The following is a 16,815-nucleotide window of genomic DNA, read 5'->3' as shown; positions in this document are numbered from 1 at the left end:
CTTGACCGTCTCGTTTGCGAAGTGGGTCGGGTTGCGTTCGGCGAGAGTGTGTGCCGTTGCGGTACAGCCCCGTCAAAGTGTCTGTGCTCCGAGGAGGTCTGCGCCTCTGTTCTACTGCATATAAGTCGTGCTCTATTGAGGCTGCCCTTCTTGTTGTTGTGTTGCTAAGCGCGCATTTGTCAACCGCCCAGCCTCGCTCACTTTTGCAACACCATCGCTGCTTTCACGTATCGCCTCTAAGGACCGAGCAATTCGGAGAAGCGAGAAGTAGCCACCGAAGCGTGACGTTGCTGACGCTCGCCCAAGAAGAGCGGCTCCTCGTTCTCCTCTCCGCTGTCACCATCAGACACCACCGTCTGGTCGTCATCCTCCCCGACCGGGATGGCTGCAGCAGCAACGCTACCAGCCCGGATTTGTCTGCCGGAAGAACGTTTGCTGTGATGGCTCCTCTGACTCGCGATGGACGGAGCACGCGAAGTGAGTTGGCGACGCTGTGAGTTGCCGCCAGCGCGAGTTGAAGGGGCGTCATCGTCGAAGACCTCGATGGGTGTCATTGCGTTGCCTCGGCTGGCGAAAGGTACGCGATTAGATTGCATTGAGTCAGGCGCTGGAGTGGGTGCTCGACTGGCTGCACGGGAACGCTGCGCTGCCTTGATCCATCCGTTGATCTGGCCGGCGACGTTTCCAGGAGCCGAACGAGGACGTGCCGAAGTTGCGGTGCCTGCTGAAGATCCGGCATAACCCCCAAACATACTGGCAGAACGCTTCGGTACGACTGAGGGAGGTCGCATAAGGTCGCTGATGTCGCCAAGCTTGAGTGCAGTGGCTTGCGAACGTGAGCCTTGCGAAGATCGCGCCAGCGAGTGAGCACGCGTGTTGGCGTCTCCCGCGCTAACGTCTGCTTCGCCATCTACGGTTAGGTCAATTCGTTCCCTCTTGATGCGTGAGGCAGGGACGATTGAGGGAGGGGCAGTCATTTGACGACCAGCGACGCTCGCGCTCGCACTGCGGCTCCTGCTTCGTCCACGTCGCTCGTTACCGATACGAGTCGCTTCGCCGATCTTTGCACGGAATCGAGCGTCTCCAATCTCACTCCTGTATTGACCGCGCAGCAATCGGATCGTGTCCCTCTTAAGCTCTACCGCAGCTCGAGCCGTCTGCATCTGCAGGTTGTTTGCGGTGATCTCTTCCTCGTACTGATGCCTGGCGCGTTCGTAGATTTCCGTGTCCTTCGCTCGCTGCTCGGCGAGAGAAAGGCATCTCTGATCGTCTTTGAGCTTGTCGTTGCTGACCATGTCCATCAGATACTCCAGAGCCTGGTTGTATCGCTGGGTTCCCGGCACAAATTCGGAACGTCTAGATCGTGTGGATGGAGCAGGAGAGCCGATAGAGCGACTTCCTGCGCGTCTCGTGAGCATCGATCCGCTCGCCCGGCTTATAGAGCCGAAGCGCGAGCGCGCAGGTGGAGCAAGTACCATGGAACCGTTTACAGAACCTTGAGCGGATGCAGTACGGAGCTGAGCCAACGGTGCGTCGGAGTCAGCTGAAGAAAGAATAGCCCCAACTTGGTCTACTGGGATCGCCTCAGAGCTCGAGACAAATGGTACGTCGTCATCAGCAGTAGCTTCAGCGGTCGCGGGTTGAGATTCCGCAGCAGGTGCGGCATGCGACGTTGAGACGACTGTAGCGTTGGAGTGGATGGTAGGAATGCCCTGCATATCCATCGCGCTGGCAGTCGAATTGCTTGTCCCACTGGTGTTGGAGCCAAACACTGCCTCGGCGCCTTGCGGCGTGTCTCTAGTGGCATCTCCCATCTCGATATCGTCTGCAGAGCCATGGTATGCGGAAGGCGGAATGTTGTCGCTTGGGGCTGACTGAGCAACATTGTCAAGAGAGTCACTGTTATCGGCCAAGATCGATGGTGCGTTCGGCCCGCCAGACACTACAAGAGATTCAGAGCCTCGAGCAGACTCGCCTTCCGATGCCTTTGAGCCGTTGTCGTGACTCACACCGAGTACCTGCGAGCGTTCTTCCGATTGCGTGCTTTTGTCTACTCGAGGGACGTCTCGCCATGGAGAAGAACCTTCATTGTCGTCAGCGTCGCTGATTGTGTTACAGATCTCGTTCACAAGCTCGTTGATTTGGGCTGCGAGCTGAGCACCTCCGTCGCCGGCTGATTCATCTTCTTCTCCTGAGCCCTGAGCGGAATGTTTCGCGTGCAAATTGCAGGACTGGACGTTCGATGTATGATTGTGTCCCTTGAGAGGGTCTCGGTCGTGCTCAGTCATTTCTGCCGGAATGGAAGGCGCGGAGGTGGCGGCTGACGATGTGTTGCCTGGAGCGATGCAGGACGCTGCATTGGTGAGCGCATACCAGGCGCGCGAGATCAGGGGCGGAGAGCGGTTACCAGACGGGCTTGTCTGCGTGCTGAAGAGAGAATCAGCGACGACAGACGCGGACTGATCCGAAGGCGGAGATACAGAAGCCGCATTGCTCCCGGCGAGGAGGGTCTGGAAAGTGTTAGATGCAACTTTGGCCGACGGTGCGACGAAGCTCGACGAAGTGGTCTGGTTGTTGTCGAGACTCGGAGATGGCAAAGGTTGAGCTCGTGCCAGAGCGGGTGCGAGAGCGGCCACAGCAAAGCGGTGCGAGTGGATGTAGGTTTGAACAAGCTGTTTGAGCTCCCGATCATCCTGAGTTCCTTCTTTTACGATTCGAGGGTCCACCTGATTGCATGGGAGCGAGGGCACTCCTTGAAACCTCGCCGGAGTTTCAACCGAAGGCTGATATTTGAAGTTTGCGGTAATGGTTTGCTTGACAGAGGGACGCTCGACGTGAAAGGAAATATCGCAGGCAGGAAGCTGGTCAATGAGGCCGGCATCGATCCAAATCGAGCTTTGCCAGCTGTAGAAGATGTATGGACGACTTTCGAAGATAATCGCCGGCTGGTTTCCTGGGAGGCACCTTTCGAGTACCCTCATTACAACAACATCGGCCTCTTCGCGGGCGCCGGTATTCTTCAAGACGGTCGGTGAGCGCCAGACGCGGGCCAAGTAACGTGTCTGTTCGTGGTTATGCACACTCTCGAGGACAATATGCTCTGTCTGAGCTGTGTTGACCGTTTCAGCAGGGACGCCCCCAGGCCATTTGTATTTGTCGAGCACGCGGCTTTGCTCGTTGAGCAAGAAGGCACCGACCCACGTCTTACCGTCATTGGTGGTGCACTGAGCTGCGTTGTGGTAGGCGCTGAAGGTGGGACCGGCGTCAGCCGAGTTGGCTTCTGCTTCGTATACGAAGTGCAAGTCGATACCGATGTTGTCGAAGAACATTTTTTTGGTAGTTTTTGTTGGGATCTGGAACTCTTTTTTTGTATGTTTTGTATGTTCGCTGAGAAGGCGGGTCACGGTGTGATGGTGGTTGTGTGGTCGGTCAGAAGAAGAAGAGACGGAGACAGGGGAGATAATGTTCGGAAGGAGGAGTGAAGAGAGACGATGCTGGAGATGGTGGGGAGGGCGAGTGCGTGTTTGGAGGGAGTCTCGAAGCTGTTCTTCGAGTATGTCGTGAAAAAAGTATGGTTGTACGGAACGTTGAGATTCAATAGAAAGCCCAAGCGCTATAAGCGTTGCGAATGTTGTGAGTGCAGTGAGCGGAAGGTGTGTCGGTTGAAGAGCGGGGAACAGGGATGTTCGCGAGATGGTCTGCTTATATCCTTTCGAGAGCAAGGGTGACTGAGCATTGCCTCTCGCTGTACGAAGGATGGTCTCAAGCAAGTTTTGCTGTACAGAAGATCCCGCACCTCTGAAGATCATCCGCACATGTCATCGTCACCCGCAAAAAAAGCGTAAGAGTTTCCACGGGATGGAGATGAAGTGACGGATAGCGACTGTTTCGTCGTTCAAGATTAAGCTTCGAGCTTCTCAGATGAAGTTGCGCTCGTTATCGACTCCTTTCGCTGTGATGTTGCCGTAGCTGTACGGAAGGTCAATTAGAAGCTGCGACGAGCATCGGATACAGTTCGAGTGTGTGATGACGCGTGTCGATGGCGTAGCGAGGAGTTGACTGTATCCTATGCTTGCATGTGATAGTCAAGGGTGCGCAAAGTGCAGAGCGGCAATTTCTGCATCAAACGCGATTGGCGATGTTAGCCGCATCAATGGGTTGTGCTTCACTTCGAGATGTAGATGACATCAAGCGAACCAGCCCGCGAGAGTAGAGCTGGCCACTGCGTATACCTATCTTGGAATAGCCTCGCAAGATCATGGATATATCGTCATGTCTAGATTTGTGCGGCGGAGGATCAAGTACATGGGACGCTGTGTACAGAGAACTAGGCTCGTTGCTATGTCGGATGTCACCGTTGCTATGAACCTTGATGGTGGCTAAACGCTGTTGTGATCCGCAGCGATGTGGGACGTGTGTATCTTTATCGACACGATGCGGCGTGCTGCGGCAGACGTGAACGTACACAAGAATATTCGGGATCGGGAGCGATGCATAGTCCCGCGAGATGCTTTTGAAAGGCCGTTGCAATTCAAAATGCGGTCGTGCGCAGTGCAGACGTAGACGGGGTGGACTGCGGGGATTGGTCGTGTGATACGATTTTGAAAGGTCGTTGCCGGATGGATAGTCGGGTGTATGTGGTTTGATGCTGCGAGACGATGAACAGTCCTTATGATGGAACTACCAGATCAGAGACTGGGACCTAGCAACCTCCTCAAGGTCCTGTTGATACGACCCCTAGGGCTCAACGCTGTGCCACCGAGATTGTTGAGTCTGTCCCTCGCCATATGTGAGTTCAGATGACTCTTCCCTGCGATGCCACGCTTGAATGTGAGTTGGTAGGCTTTGCCGCTGCCGCTTCCTAGAGGGGACCATCGCTTCTTAGTGCCCGAGTGCGATTTGAGCTTGCCGCCGTTGCCGTGCTGTGAGAGATGCTTGGTCCGCGGACTGGCCTGGAAGGTTTGTGATGATGAGAAGTGTCGTGTTGCTGTTCGAGCTGAGAAGACACTTGTGAGGCTGGAGCTGGGGATGGAAGAGGAGGGTGTTCGAAGTGCGCTAAAGGCAGGAGCAAAGCTCGCCAATAGCCGTGATGAAGATGCGAAGACCATGATGATGTTGGGAGCAAAGTGGCAAAGTCAATCGTGATTCAGCGTTTGTTATGGTCGAGGCTTCTTCTGTGATCGATGTGGTTGTTGTTTGAGGGTTGGGTGATGATAGAGTAGCGACGTGATGTAGGTGACGAGGGTATGAAGGGTGCAAGTCGTGAGTGACAATCAAAGCTTCCAACTTTTCTTCCGTCCTTCGGGCTCACGTGATTAGTTTGGCTTGTAGGAAATGACATCTCTAACACGAAACAGAAAAATACCTCCTCCACTCGGCAACACCTCTCCTCTCCTCTCCCCATCAATGTTGTTGCAACGACAAAGGATGCCGACATCCTGCTCCGACAAGGCGACCGACTCTTTGTCAAAGCGCCCCCTCATCAATGGTGGGAAGTGATAGCATAATCCAGTATGACTGACTCCGACTCGGACAGCCAAGAGAGCACACCTGACTTTCGGACAGAGGATCACAGGCGAGAGCAACTGGGTGAGGGCAAAGAAGTCGTATCAGCGAGCTCTATTCGGTCAAGCGCAACTCGCCTCGCATCACCGTCTTCTAGAACATTGCCTCTCCACGTTGAAACGGTCTCCGAAGAAGGTCCCTCTCGACCAGCCTCGAGCTCTAGTACCACCCATGCAGAATCCTCCGAGCACCACGGGCACGAACGGCTCAAGTTCAGAGGCACAGACACGTACGTCGACGAAATCTTTACGGACGTCTACAGAGACGAGCTCGATGATCTGGAGCTTCATCGCGACATGCCGCTTTTTCTGCCACCTCCGCAGCTGGTCGATCCACGAGATCCATCGAGGCCAGGATCCGGATCACTCTGGGGCGTTTCAAAGACCCCGCGCGAGTTCTTCGCTCGTCCTACCGACGTTGGAGATCGACCGTCACCCAAGAACGGAGTACCTTCGACAATCGACGTCGATTCGCGCGTTCAAGCCACCGTCGAACGGTTTCACGAGCTCAAGCGTCAAGGTATCCACTACAACCAAGAACTCATGAAGAATCGCTCTTTCAACAACCCGCACGTCTATACGCAGCTCGTCGAGTTGCTCGACATTGACGAAACACGCTCGAATCTTCCCTCTCTCGACACCGGTCGAACTGAAACAAGTTGGAGGTCGAAATTCCCTCTCACGCCAGAGGAGCTGATCGAAGGCGATCCAATCTCGATCGAAAAGCGGCAAAGGAAGGAAGAAGAGACGAAGAGAGAGCGAAAGCTTCGCGCGGGACACAATCGTACCATCGACTTTGACCGCGCACGGTATCAGGACGATGGTGAAAGGCCATCAAAACGTCGCTCATCTGGCACGAAGAGCACTTCAAAGCATTCCGCTCGTTGAAAATCACGCCAGCATTTACTGTCTTGCCTTGCATACGGCTTCACGCATTTCCCACATGATATACCCTGATACACTCAATCGCAATACATTAGACTTGCACTCGCAATTCTACACACCGCTAGTCCGCACTATGATCTATGAGTTTTGTAATCACAGTACAGGGAATAGATAAGTCGTCCCACTACGCAGGTGGGATCGGCGGAGCAGCCGCATTCTTCCATCCGGACCGCAAACCAGCCATTGCCGCAATGGTACCGAACAATCCGACCCAACCCTCCGAGATCAAGCCTTTTGCACAAGACCAGTGAATCGTTAGAGGCAAATAACCCAGGTTGACCCACAGCTCGTTGAGGATGGCTGCTTTTCGATCGTCCAGCTCGTCCCACATCCTGCGCGTGATGACTTGCTCCTGCGATGTGACGTCCGACTTTTCAGTGAGCGCTGGTGTGGATGCTCCCGAAGGTGGAAGGTGGCCGTTGGCGTTGAGCTGGATCTTGTTCGGTGTTGGATGACCGCGCGAGCGTTCGAGCGCCTTTGCACGAAGTCGGAGCAATCGGTTGTCTTCGACGAGATGGAGGAGCTGAAGTCCGACGTAGAGTGCCCAGAATCGAGAACCCCACAGCCAGAAGGCGTTCTGAATTGCATCTGGCACAGGGACGATGCCGTGGCTGCCGAGATACGCGATAGCCTCCATGGGGCAGTATGCGAGCATGGACCAGCCCTGGATGCGCTCGATATTGTGCAGCAGTCTCGTCGGTGGTGGAGACCTTTCGAGTCCGATCATCCACTTGAAGATGGGCAGAATACCCCAGATTCGATACAGCACCCTGGCATCGCTGATGAGCGAGCTCAGCTTCTGAATCCGTTGTGCGGCAGAGGAAGACTTGGTCGATCGGATACCGAGCATGCGGAGCCGCAATGCGTATTGAAGGTTGAGCAGCACGATCACCAGCTTGGAAGAGTATTGGGTGAGCATGAGGCACTTGTCGGTGCCGGACCATGTGGAAAGATATCGAATCATGTGATCGAGGCGAGGCGATGGTTCGACATTGGAAAAGCAGCCGAGGACCTTGTCTGTAGGGTTGGGTGTGCGTGACGATCGCCTCGTGGTGGCTGCTGATGGTACTGGCTTTGACATGGTGATAGATCGATAGATCGAATGAGGAGCTCTTCGTTGACGCCGAAGATCAGATGGCTGATGTACTTTGAGAGATAGCAATGGCAACCGCTCGGGTGCGCGTGCGGCAGTGGATGATGTGAAAGTCTGCCCGGGAAGATTTGGTGATGAGCTCGAGATCAGCTATAAAGTGGGGCCTGCGACATGGATGTGTGGATGAAGGTGGACGCGTTTGAACGTGATGGGAAGAAGATGCCGATCAGAGGCGTCCCAAATCAATTGTGAAACGTCTCGAGCCTGGTGTACTCGGTAATTGAGCACGGCGAGCATGCTCCTTCCTGCTCCGCACGAGCACAAGCCGACCTCCGGCAAGCAGCTGGAATTGCACGCTCTGCCCTTACCGACCTAACCGGGCAGCTCTTCGCGTCAACAAGGAGCGCGGTGTCTCTTCCCCGAAAATTCAACTAATTTTCAACTGCTTTTCTGGAGATTTGACAGCCCATGAAACACGGCCCGCTCCCGGCAGGCTGGCGGGAAGCAGAGACCCTGAGCTTGTTTTTGTGTCGAGCGTGAAAGAGAGGCGACCGTGCGGAGGGAACGATTTTTTTGCGGTCTGTTCTTCAGGGTCCTTCATATGTTGTATGCGCAAGACGGACCCACCGCCGAAGCTCTTCTCCTTCCGAGCTCGTACATGGACCCAAGCAGCACTCAAATTGTGCCCAGAGGGTAGTAATGGGCCGATGTTTGAACGGTAAGCACTGGCAGAGAGGCGAGTATCAGGCAGAAGGAGTTTGATCGATGGAAGAAAATAGCATAATTGCTGAGTGACAACAAGCGAGCTAACGAATGTAGGTGTTGTTCGCCGCTTCGAGACGACAAGGCTCCTTGATGGACTACTCAGAGCGAAGGACGCCGGAAGTCAGATGCGGATCTGGGCGAGTCGAAAGGATACTTTTCGTCCATTGCACACCGCAAAAGAGGACCAGATGTCGAGACCACACATGGCGACTCTGACCTGCCGCACCCGAAGCTTGAAACTGTGAGCATCGAGTAGCGAACGCGAGGCGGGTAGATTTGCTTTCGAAGACCGCGGCTATGCTTTGGCGGCCCAAGGCGGACCTCAGTTGCCGTACTGTTGCTTTTCGATCCCTTTGGTGAGACTGTCAGGCGCGGCGGGCCTCCAGAATCCGACGCAGGTACGAACGCCTCGTCCAATGCGTCCTCGTCGTCGAGTGTTGCAGGATGTGATCTCTGACGGATGGTCACCAAAGGATCACAGCTTTCGACAGACTGCACTGGCCTTGCATTACGGCTGAACACATTGATGGCGACATCTATGATGCCCCTTCCAGCCTTGAAGTTCGACCCCTTGGACAGCCTGTGTGACGCAGGACTGTCGACCAAGGCTAACGCTCTTGTCGAAGCCGGTAACAAGGACGCATTAAGCTTGTCCAATTGCTCGTCCGAATGATCGTGTTTTGAGTCTGGATCGCGAGCAAAGCCTTTCTCGGGCATGGTCCCTTCGAAGAACGACCTGCCGGTCCGCGCGGACTGGGATTGCCCCTCTGTTTGTTCCAGCATTTGCCTGAGATCCGCTATGCTGCACAAGTGAGGATCTATATCGATGCTGTCCTCTCGGCTGCAGTCAATCTCTTTGACTTGAGAAGAGCTTGAGTCCTCGTAATCGACAAAGGGATCGTAGCAGTAAGGCGGATGAGGCCATGGTCCATCAAGGGTGCAAGTTCGAGCCGTGGCATGCCTCTCACGTTTTGGCGAGCGTGCAGGACGAGGAGGAGGATAATTACCAAGATCAGGTTCCGCTGCGATCTCCGGAGCTTGAGCCCCTTGAATGTAGCTGAAGTGACTGAGGTGAGGGGTGAACAAGCTTCCCATCCCATCTTCAGAGAAGTTCTTCGAACGGGATACGTCATGGTATATAGTGGGGAGTGGCATGTTGACACCTGAAACAGAGAACGGAGAAGCGCGCAAGTGACATGAGCACCGTGATCATGCTATCATCTAGATTGTTGTCATTGTGCTGTAAGCTGTCGACGCTCTGAAGTCTACTCACATCGGAGGTAAGTCGGGCTTGAAATAGCAGTGCTGCTGCTAGCGCTGCTGCTAATGCGGCTGGTGCAGGAATAAGGATCGAAGGCCAACGGATACGTTCTCGAGCTGACCGCCCCTTCTCGACAGCACTGTGTGGGTTGCATTACTCGTATCTCCATATTTGCGATTTTTGCTTGCTTGATCGAAAGGACAATGGAGGAAAGGTTCTGGGATGGACTGACCTTGGGACGTCCAGGCGTGCAAACACTCTCTCTTATATGTTTCGTGCGCTTTCAAAGTCGACTGAACGTATGAAAGAGGACAAGACCGAGTCAACAATACTCGAAACGCACCTTCCTCGAACAAGTCCTCATAAAAGTCAAGAGGCTGAGCCGATCTATGCTTTTGGAAGTTCATTCCATTCTGAGCGACGAGATGCGTACGCACAAGTACAGCGTTCCCTTGGCAGACAATAGTATACTGGTGCAAACCTCTGTCGATCGGCACCGGACGATTGACTGATCCTTGCGAGGAACCCGCAAGAGGCTTTCGCTCGCCCCGGACCTTAAAATAGTGGTTTCAGAGGAGGACTTCCTTTGTGACCGGTCCAGCTCTTCAGAGGCTCGTGCAGTTTCTGTGCTAGTCCTCTCTAGGTCCAGAGCTTCGCTTGATCACGAGCGGACAACATCATTCTTCTCACAGCGGAAGCAATGATCTCGAAGTGACAATGGACCCTTTGTTTCATTTTGCACAATGAAGTCGGACAAGGACAATCCTCGGAAACGCATGGATCCCGGTCCAATTGCGAAAGAGTGACCTTTGTGTGGTTTCACTTTGTCGCAGCCTACGCTCGTGCCTCAGGACTTCTGCCACTTCCTCGATATATGCTGGACGATGCCGAGAGCCGCTATGAGCTGCGGCTTCTTCATATGCTCCTTGACTCGAAGGTGATGTCAACAACGCAGACGTCACGTCGAGCAGCGTCAATGCGACGCCCAATCAGGTCTTGATGGCTTTAACAGAGTGAAAGATCAGACTCTGAGGAGGCTTCAATCTTGCTTTTCGCGTGGGATCCGACGAAAGAAGGCGATACGGTACACAGTTGGAACACATGCATGTCCGCAGTGCTACCGTATCTCTCAAGTGTCAATATGAAGTAGATGGGTCGGACTCCGCCGGAATGAAGCAGAAAACAACCTTCGGCGGATCTCTACGCGAGGGCTCCCTCAACGCGAAAGTCCTCTGCGGCTTGTAGTTGTACAATTTTCGCCTTCTTGAACAGAAGTGCCTGCTCCGCCTTGTCTGATACTTACGCGGCTAACTGGCTCGGACTAAGGTCTAGCGTGCAGCGATCTCAGGAAGCGAGAGATCTGATCATCGTTCGGAAAATTCGAAGGTATCCAAGCGTTTTAAGCTCGAGGCCGTTTGCTCCAAACAATGCGGCGGAACAACGGCAAACGTCGAACGCAAAATCATCCGACCGGGGTAGCGATGGATGTTTGACGGTCCAGAAAGGCATGTTTGCAATCTGCACTGTGCAGCGGAACAATATGTGAGTTGGAGCACTCTGGCTCTCCGTCAGGTCGATCACCGCTTCGCAGGAGACACACGAGCTCATCCTAGGCTAGCATGTGGTCTTTCAAGACTAGACCTTCCGACAACGCTTTGGCCTCTTTCTCCCTTACCGGCCCGCAGCTACAGGTTTCTGACACATTCCCGTTGCTGAGCCGAGCTTTTTCCAACCAAACTGTTCAGTGAAGTACATTTTTGGCCATTGTATGAAGTCAGACCCGGCTTTGGGTTTGTTTTGTGTATGGAAACTGGTAGATGCCGTCGTGTTGGAGTCTTCGTATCAAGATTCTCTTCGTCACATTGACAAAAAGCACTCGAAGATGCTCTTAAGGGCGGCTTTTGGCGCAGCCCACCAGCTCTGACCCACTTCATCTTTGACGAGACAATCTGATCGTTGTCATGTTACTATCTCTACGGAAAGCTGCTATCAATCTTTGAACATCATCGGTTGTCTTTGCAGCACTCGACGACCTTCTTCGTGACAATGAACACATTCTTCGGAGACTTCCCGCAAATCTCGTCCCAAGTTCGCCTCTTTTCATTCACGAGCTTACGTCCAAACCGCCGGCTGCAACGCCTCGACCGTCTCGATCACGGAGCGATCTGCCATCGCTAACAAGGGCTTGCGTAGGAACTGCACCTATCTGAAAATATGGTCGCCATATCTATTCCCCCTCTGCACGACAGCGACAGCGGTGTTTCCGACGACACAGTCAGCAACACCGCGACTTCCGCATTTCCTCGTCCGCCATTTCGTCGCATTGTGACCTCACAGGCTTCCCAACAGCATCGAACGATGAGCAGACAGGCTGAGGGCGGCGGCTGGTCAAAACAAGAAAGTTTGCACGCCTTTACAATGCGGGCTCAAGGTTCAGATGCAAGAGCAAGATTCGTGGAGCAGTCCGATCGCAATCCAGAGCATGTTGACGGAGCCGACGATTGGATTCGTGGATCGATGGAGCAGCTCAGATACCCTGAAGACGGAATCAAGCGCCATAGACATCTGGACAGCGGCGCGGATTCTCCGAACCGGCGTCAGACACAGCAGCAGCGACCGCTGATCAGCTCGGGTTTGCCGACATCATACAATGACTTTCGGAATAGATCCCGATCGGTGTCCTGCTCAGCTCTGCTCCCGCATACGTTCAGCTTAGAGAGCAGCCTGGCCCCCAAAACAAAGCCAGACGACGGAGTTGCCTCGTCCAGACTTTCGTCGCCTCAAATCCCGTCTCCCAGTCCGGCTCTACATTTCACGAAACAGGATCGAAGCTGGTCAGACTTGCTCTCTGGTAAGCTTGGCGACACTTGCAGCCTTGCTCACCTACACTCACGTACTCATTCACTTGGGACTTCTTCGAGTCTCTACGATCGTAGTAGTAGACTCAGCTCCGCCGTCAGCTTCCAGACGCGCCCAACATCGTCGGCAAGCAGTGAGGATCCTTATCGATTAAGCTGCAGAGCTTCTGAGCAGGTATCCAGTGGACGCTCACCGCGAAGCCTTTGCACCACTACCGCTCCCGCAAGAGAGCTTCGCTCCCCTGGCAAGCCTTTATCAGACCACGGCTTGCGGCAGTCTTCGATGCATTATTTGCAGACTACCTCGCCAGCAGCGACAGCTCTGAATGATCAAAGAGGGTCTCGCCAGCAAGTGAGCATCGTTGAAGGGCTGAGACCGTCTCGACCTTTGATGCGGCGCGCCGCAACGTCGTCTGTCACCACTGAACAGGTGATCGGACCACAATATCTGGAGCCCGTTAACAGCTGCGAGGGCTATTTCTTTCCGCGACCTCGTCTGCGCACCCACAGCCTGAACACAGTTCCCTCGGAAGCTGTTGATCAGCTTCATGCCGTTCCCGAGCGCTTCTGGCAGAGAGACCTCGCGATCGACGGCGCCGACAACATTCACGCGGCAAGAGCTTCAGTTGTGAAGACTTCCAACGCTGACCCAATCACGCTGCTACGGGCATCTCGTCAGTTCGGATCCACATCTAGTCAAGTCGCATTTGCATATGCCGCTGGTCCAGAGAGAGATCCACGGTTGACATTACACGAAAACATGCCACCTCCGCCGCTGCCGAAAGTCTCGCAGGAAGTTCCTTGTGGTCTGGTCCCTTCGAAGCCGCCACCGCCTACGCCCTGGCCAAGCACTTCGCCGGAACACAGCGAAAGTCAGGATAGCGCGTGCTCGCTCGACGTTTTGAAGGCGTCCGAACTACTTGAGCGGAACGAGGCCTTGGAGCTGGAAAGACAAGCTTGGCGAGAAGAGCACCGGACAAGTTTGGGTGTCGGCTCAAATTCGTTCCTCGGCCGACTCAGTCCGTGCCTTCGTGAGCCGCCCCCCGTTCCAGACAGAACTCGAGGCGGAGCACTCTCGAGTGGCATGAATGATGCCGACGAAATCCCCATTCAGGTGCATCGCGTGCGTAACGAGGACGGTACCGAGCATACGCTGCTGCTAGTTCGTGCTCAGCGCAGCCATCCCCGCTTCGGTCTGAACAGACCCAGCACGCCCGAAATGAGAGATCGCTTGATTGCGACGGTACGACCTTCGTCTCTGGTAAAGCACATCTCGCAGCGCCTCGGGAGCCTCTCAAGCACAAGACGTTCCCTTGCGACGTCGAGTGCTCAGGGAAATTCCATGCCCCGGGACGGAACTCTGACGCGGACGCAAATGCAGGCATACACGGTTCGACCATTGAAAGAGGGACGCAGGCTCGTCACTAACGAGACTGTTGTCATTGGTCGGCAACAAGAACATCCGGAAGGCTTCCGAGAACAAGACAGCTGGAATCCAATTGAAAGCCACTTGCAACCCGAGGTGCAGATGGGCAACGCGATCTCGGACATGCGAAAATCTATTGCTGGTCGGACCCTACCTGCAAGATCCGGTTACCAAGCTGCTGGAACGAGAGATGAGATCAGGGCTTTTATGAATGAGGGAAAAACTTCGACTTGGGTCCAAAAGATCTGCTGCAACGGTGTGGTCGAAGCGGAGAAGCTTACGCCCGACTATGTGCTCGATATCGATCCAGGCACGTCCGTGATTACATGCGGCGACTTGAGCGTGTCCGAGAGCCCGGCCGACGGACATCACCTTTTCAACACGGAGCCATCCTCGTCTTGTGGTATCCCAGCACGGCTTGCGACGCCAGCTGACTCTAGAGACTCGGGCAACTCGTCTGGACGGCACGGTGACTTTGCAGTGTGGGACGCAAGCAATGTGAGCCTCGACAACCTTTTCTTCCGTCCCCCTCAGCACAATCTTGGACCGCCTTGATCGCTCGAGAACAACAACCTTGTACCTTCTTTCAATGGAAACTCTTCTGTTGACGATGAAGCGTCGTGTGTGCTAGGAAACTTTGGTATCCTGCATGCAGTGTCTCCATGTCCTCAGCGCAGAACTCGGCTTTCGGGCATTTCGGAAAGCGGCGCGAGAAAACAGAAAGCGCGTTGTGCAGCTTCGGTTTGGAGGCGTGTTGGACCCTGAGAAGCAAAGCGCACAGTGTGGTCTTTCGACATCTGATTCTCAAAATGCCGTCTTGAACCCTCATCACCATTCGCCCGGACCGTCTCGCGGGCCGTACGTGTCAGGATGCAAGGCGAAGACATCACAACCGTCAAGAATGAAATTGATCATGGAGCGGGAGGAGTCTCTGCGTCGAGTACAAGGGACGTTGATCTGACCCCACCCAAGAAGCGCATCAAGTCTGGGGTGACGAGTCGGTCCAGCTCGACTGAGCCGACTACGCATGCTCGAGATGATGGGCACAGCGGGACAGATGCGGAAGTCTCGGCGAGGTCAGCGTTGAAGAGCATAGAAGGCGCGAATGACACGAAGATGGAAGTCGATGACACGGTTCCAGCACTGCAAGCAACGGTGGACTCGGTTCCGGAGGCCGTTGTCAAAGCAGAATCCTCATTACAAGGAAGATCTCCATCGACTTCGACATCGGAACTGCTTCTCGAGCCTGAGCTTACAAGAACACCATCTGCGGCAAAGAAGAAGAAGACTGGCACCGGCGCATCGTCCAGCAGCACCAGCAAAAGCAAGAAGTCTTCCGGCTCCACCAAGAAAGATACTTCCTCCGTGCACGCTCAAGCCTTCCACGACCCGCCATCCAGTCGCAGTAGAAGCAAAGTAGAAGCTATCTTACTGCCACTCTCCACTGTCGCACCGGAAGAGGACGAAGAAGTCGACAATGCGCTGTATTGTGTCTGCCAACGGCGGCAGGACGACGTCGAAGGAGGAATGATCATGTGCGATCGCTGCGACCAATGGTACCACTATCGCTGCATGAAGATCACCGATGATGACGTCGAGCTAGTGGATCAATTCATCTGTCCGCCGTGTCATCAAGTAACGGGGGAGCAGACGACGTACAAAACGGCATGTGCGAGAAGCGGGTGCAGGAGGGCAGCCTTGACCCCCTTCAGCAAGTACTGTTCCGACCGATGCGGTCTGCTGGCAGTGACGGGAAGGATGGCGACGTTGAAGGTAGAAAAGAATAAGCAGGCTGTGGCGGTGCTTGAGGCAGATCAGAGGGTGACAGTGGCGAGGAAGACGGAGGCGTTCACGCACAAGACAGACAAGCACGATGGTGAGTGGAGGAAGGCGATGGCTGAGCAAGTTGGTGCGAGGTCATCAGTGCAAAGATTAGGATTCGCAGATGCTTTCGCTGCGATGGTCCAAGCAGAAAAGGGAATGGATTTGCCGCCTGCGAATGGCGTAGCCAACGGTGGATCCACGCATGGCATCAACGGCGCGTCACCCTCGACAACCATCACACCGTCGACATCAAACGAAGCATCATCCGCTACGAGCCTTACCGACATCAACGAGCAGCTCTGTCTCGTCACCAACCAGATCCTTGTTGTCGATCTCGAGAAATCCCGTCTCAACGCCCGCCTCGATCGCCTCGATCTTCGCAGCACACTTCTCCACCTCGTTTCCGATCGCGTCCCCACTCTCCCGCCGGTCGGCTCGTCCACAACCACCGCCACGACGCTCGACGTTGCCGACGAAGAGGATGAAGAGATGACCGAAGCTGCAAAACCGAAGAAGAAGAAGAAAAGCGGATCCAAATCCAAGTCCAAATCAGCCGACACATCTGGTGGTCCACGCTGCGGCTACGATCAGCGTCTGCACTGGGACGACGCTGCCTTCGACGCGTGGGCGCACGCAACCTCGGGCTCGGCCATCCTCTCCCACGAGACGCCGCTCGACGGAGTCCTCAACGATGAAGTCGATCCGACACCGCTGCCCAGATGGATCTGTGGCTCCGCCAAACGCAAATGCAGAAGACACGTCGACTGGTCGAACCTGTGCGAATTGGCGCTAGATGCGGAAAAGGCGAGCCTGAATGCCGATTCAAGGGTTCTGACGCAGCGCAAGTTGATGTTGGCCGAGACGAGCAAGCGGCTGGAGATGGAGGCGGAGGTGGCGAAGCGTCTGACTGCGGAAGATGAGACTCGGAAGAAGAGGAGGGAGGAGGAGAGGGATAGAGACGTGGCCATGCGCATGGCAAATGAGGGCACCAGAAGGGGTGTTTTGACGTGAACTTGTCGTTGAGAGCAACCCCATCAAGGGAACAAAGACGGTCGCTTCACACAATTTAAAGAAACCAA

General features: G+C 54.7%; 7 protein-coding genes across 7 annotated transcripts; 3 read left to right on the top strand and 4 right to left on the bottom strand.

Moving 5' to 3' along the window:
• Positions 1 to 236: 236 nt before the first annotated feature.
• Positions 237 to 3,329, bottom strand: PHSY_003015 (hypothetical protein; the record flags this gene model as incomplete). The annotated part of the gene is made up of 1 exon (XM_012333636.1): positions 237 to 3,329. The coding sequence occupies one exon, from the start codon at positions 3,327 to 3,329 to the stop codon at positions 237 to 239; it is 3,093 nt and encodes a 1,030-aa protein (XP_012189026.1).
• A 793-nt stretch (positions 3,330 to 4,122) lies between these two features.
• PHSY_003014 (hypothetical protein) lies at positions 4,123 to 5,108 on the bottom strand (the record flags this gene model as incomplete). The annotated part of the gene is made up of 2 exons (XM_012333635.1): positions 4,123 to 4,648; positions 4,750 to 5,108. 2 exons carry the CDS (start codon positions 5,106 to 5,108, stop codon positions 4,123 to 4,125), a joined length of 885 nt encoding a protein of 294 aa, XP_012189025.1.
• A 405-nt stretch (positions 5,109 to 5,513) lies between these two features.
• PHSY_003013 (hypothetical protein) lies at positions 5,514 to 6,452 on the top strand (the record flags this gene model as incomplete). Its single annotated transcript, XM_012333634.1, has 1 exon — positions 5,514 to 6,452. One exon carries the CDS (start codon positions 5,514 to 5,516, stop codon positions 6,450 to 6,452), a length of 939 nt encoding a protein of 312 aa, XP_012189024.1.
• Positions 6,453 to 6,633: 181 nt separating this feature from the next.
• PHSY_003012 (hypothetical protein) lies at positions 6,634 to 7,473 on the bottom strand (the record flags this gene model as incomplete). The annotated part of the gene is made up of 1 exon (XM_012333633.1): positions 6,634 to 7,473. One exon carries the CDS (start codon positions 7,471 to 7,473, stop codon positions 6,634 to 6,636), a length of 840 nt encoding a protein of 279 aa, XP_012189023.1.
• A 993-nt stretch (positions 7,474 to 8,466) lies between these two features.
• PHSY_003011 (hypothetical protein) lies at positions 8,467 to 9,522 on the bottom strand (the record flags this gene model as incomplete). The annotated part of the gene is made up of 1 exon (XM_012333632.1): positions 8,467 to 9,522. The coding sequence occupies one exon, from the start codon at positions 9,520 to 9,522 to the stop codon at positions 8,467 to 8,469; it is 1,056 nt and encodes a 351-aa protein (XP_012189022.1).
• A 980-nt stretch (positions 9,523 to 10,502) lies between these two features.
• Positions 10,503 to 14,467, top strand: PHSY_003010 (hypothetical protein; the record flags this gene model as incomplete). The annotated part of the gene is made up of 3 exons (XM_012333631.1): positions 10,503 to 10,621; positions 10,901 to 11,170; positions 11,878 to 14,467. 3 exons carry the CDS (start codon positions 10,503 to 10,505, stop codon positions 14,465 to 14,467), a joined length of 2,979 nt encoding a protein of 992 aa, XP_012189021.1.
• A 315-nt stretch (positions 14,468 to 14,782) lies between these two features.
• PHSY_003009 (hypothetical protein) lies at positions 14,783 to 16,747 on the top strand (the record flags this gene model as incomplete). Its single annotated transcript, XM_012333630.1, has 1 exon — positions 14,783 to 16,747. One exon carries the CDS (start codon positions 14,783 to 14,785, stop codon positions 16,745 to 16,747), a length of 1,965 nt encoding a protein of 654 aa, XP_012189020.1.
• Between the last annotated feature and the right edge of the window lie 68 nt (positions 16,748 to 16,815).

This window comes from Pseudozyma hubeiensis (assembly GCF_000403515.1).
Source record: "Pseudozyma hubeiensis SY62 DNA, scaffold: PHS32, whole genome shotgun sequence".
Classification (NCBI taxonomy): domain Eukaryota; kingdom Fungi; phylum Basidiomycota; class Ustilaginomycetes; order Ustilaginales; family Ustilaginaceae; genus Pseudozyma; species Pseudozyma hubeiensis.
The sequence above is the reverse complement of the archived record's forward strand: the minus strand, read 5'-3'. Positions and strand labels throughout refer to the sequence as shown.